At 62.8% G+C, this 2,383-nt stretch overlaps 1 protein-coding gene across 1 annotated transcript in view; it reads left to right on the top strand.

Annotated features, from left to right (window-relative positions):
• Positions 1-1,181: 1,181 nt before the first annotated feature.
• The window catches only part of DLX5 (distal-less homeobox 5), a 2,299-nt gene continuing 1,097 nt past the window's right edge, over positions 1,182-2,383 (top strand). Inside the window, exon 1 of the mRNA XM_026036266.1 lies at positions 1,182-1,536. Coding sequence (XP_025892051.1) covers positions 1,182-1,536 — 355 coding nt within the window. The remainder of the gene's footprint in view (positions 1,537-2,383) is intronic.

Genomic DNA, 2,383 nt, shown 5'->3' with positions numbered 1-2,383 from the left:
GCGGGGCTCCTGGGGCTGCTGCTCCCCCGGGACCGGGTTGCGCTCACGGGGAAGCGGGTGGCGGCACCGCCGCGGCCCGGCCCGGGATGGGCAGCGCTTGCGCGGGTCAGAAGGGACTGGACCGGCCCGAGCTCCCCTCACCCCTGCTGTCTGGTCGGGTACCTGGTGCCCTCGGAGGGGCCAAGCCCCAGAGCTCTCTCCACGCGTGAGCGTGACTCGGCGTGGGGAGGGTCTCCTGGGCTAGGGTTGCGAGGGGCGTCTGAGCTCGGTGCGGGAGCTGGAGCCGCTGCGAGCATTGGGGGGGCTCGTGCCAAAGCCGGGACGCCCATCGGTGAACATTTTGGGGGGGGGGAGGTCCTAGGTGTGTGGTGCCGTCACTGCCCCCTCCCGCRCGCACCTCTGCAGCGGGGGCTGTGCGGGGAGCCCCTGCCCGGCCGTGGGCCGCGCCTGCATCCGCGATGCAGGAAATGATGCAACTCCAAATCGCGATTTTTGGGGGGTAAAGCGGTTTGCTTTATTTAACGCCCAGGTTCCGGACCACGTCCCCCAGGAGAGGAAGAACAATCCGAGCGCGGCAGCCCCAATCCGGCGCTAGTGGGTATTGCCACCAAAGCAGAAACGGCGCCGGGAACGGGCAGCGCCTGGCGCGTTATTTCCGAACGCTGCCCGTAGCCGAGGGCCCGGCAGGAGCCCCCAGCCCCCGCCTGCACCCCCCGGGCGCCCGAGATCCCTGGGGTGCGGGCGGCGGGGCTGGGATCCCGCTCCCCGCTGTCTGCCGGCGGGGAGGGAACCTCCCGCTCGCGATGTTACGGCTTGGATCTTGCTGTTGGTATTCGCTTTAAAAACGCTTGAATGGGACTTCCCCCCCCCCCCTTCTTTTTTTTTTTTTTTTTTTTCCCTTTTTTTTTTTTTTTTTTTTTTTTTTTTTTTTAAGCCCGAGCTTTGTTGTGCTAAACTAGTTGGACGAGTTAGGGTGTCGCTGCTCCTGATTGCTCTGGCCAATGGAACCCGATCCACCCTGCTGTGCGTAAGAGCGCAATTAAGGATTTAACCAAGGCTGTGCTGCGCCCCAGCCAGCAGTCTGCCCGAGCGAGGCGCGGAGCCGCAGAGCGCAGCCTCCTCCCCCGGCCATGTCCGCCTAGAGCCGAGCAGCCCCAGCAGCGAGCGGCCGGCCCCGAGCTATGACAGGAGTATTTGACAGAAGGGTCCCCAACATCAGGTCCGGCGACTTCCAGGCTCCTTTCCAGACGGCCGCAGCCATGCACCATCCGTCCCAGGAATCTCCGACTTTGCCCGAGTCCTCGGCTACGGATTCCGACTACTACAGTCCCGCGGGGGGAGCCCCGCACGGCTACTGCTCGCCTACCTCGGCTTCCTACGGCAAAGCGCTCAACCCCTACCAGTACCAGTACCACGGCATGAACGGATCCGCCGGGAACTACCCCGCCAAAGCCTATGCAGACTACAGCTACGCCAGCCCCTACCACCAGTACGGCGGGGCTTACAACCGCGTGCAGAGCTCCGCCAGCCAGCCAGGTGAGAGAGGGGCCCGGGGGGACCCCYCGTGCGGGGCAGGGTGCGCGGCGGAGCGCGCCCTCCCTCCCCGCAGCCTCGGAGAGGGAGCCACGGCGGGGGGGACGGAGGAGATGAAGAAAAAAGGAGAGAAAGAGAAAATAAAAAGGGAAAAAATATTAAATAAAAATAAGTAATTTTAAAAAAAAAAGAAGAAAAGAAACAAACGAAAAGGGGAAACCTGCATCTACTTTTCCTGACCCTTAAATCAGCCCGCGCGATTTAAAGCAGATACCCTCTCGGAAAGAGCTGCTCCTTCGGAGAAGCAAATGTCTCTCCGCTGCCCCGGGGCCCCCACGGTTGACTCCCCTCCTCCTTTCCCCCGCATAAAGAGAGGGGAAAATACCCGAGCCCTGTTGTGCGTCTCGAACTCGGCTTCGCGGCGGCGAGGAAAGTTTCTTCCCCTGCCTTGGAGGGGCGGGGGAGGAGACGGGGAGGGGGAGCCGCGGCAGGGCTGGAAATCCAGAATATTTCGCCAGAAAGCACCGCATTTTTAGTGCTTTCCTTTAACTTTTTGTAAGTTGTTGTTTAAAAAAAAAAAAAAAAAAAAAAAAAAAAAAAAAAAAAAAAAAAGGGGGGGTATCCCAAATCCCAGGAAGGCGCCTGGCGTTTGGCTCGGGATGGACGCGCGGGCTCGGGACACGCCGGCGGCGGCGCGGGGCACGCGGGGGCGTGGGGGGAGCGCTCCGCGGCCGCGGAAAGGTCGCGGGCTCTGCGCGGCGGGGCCCCCACCCGCCTCCTCCCCATCGCGGAGAGTCGCGTCCCCAGCGCGGGCGGGCGCGGAGCCGCCAAGGCGCGTGCTGCGCTCCGC

This window comes from Nothoprocta perdicaria, unplaced genomic scaffold, assembly GCF_003342845.1.
Source record: "Nothoprocta perdicaria isolate Ctin4 unplaced genomic scaffold, notPer1 scaffold_174, whole genome shotgun sequence".
NCBI lineage: Eukaryota > Metazoa > Chordata > Aves > Tinamiformes > Tinamidae > Nothoprocta > Nothoprocta perdicaria.
The sequence above is the reverse complement of the archived record's forward strand: the minus strand, read 5'-3'. Positions and strand labels throughout refer to the sequence as shown.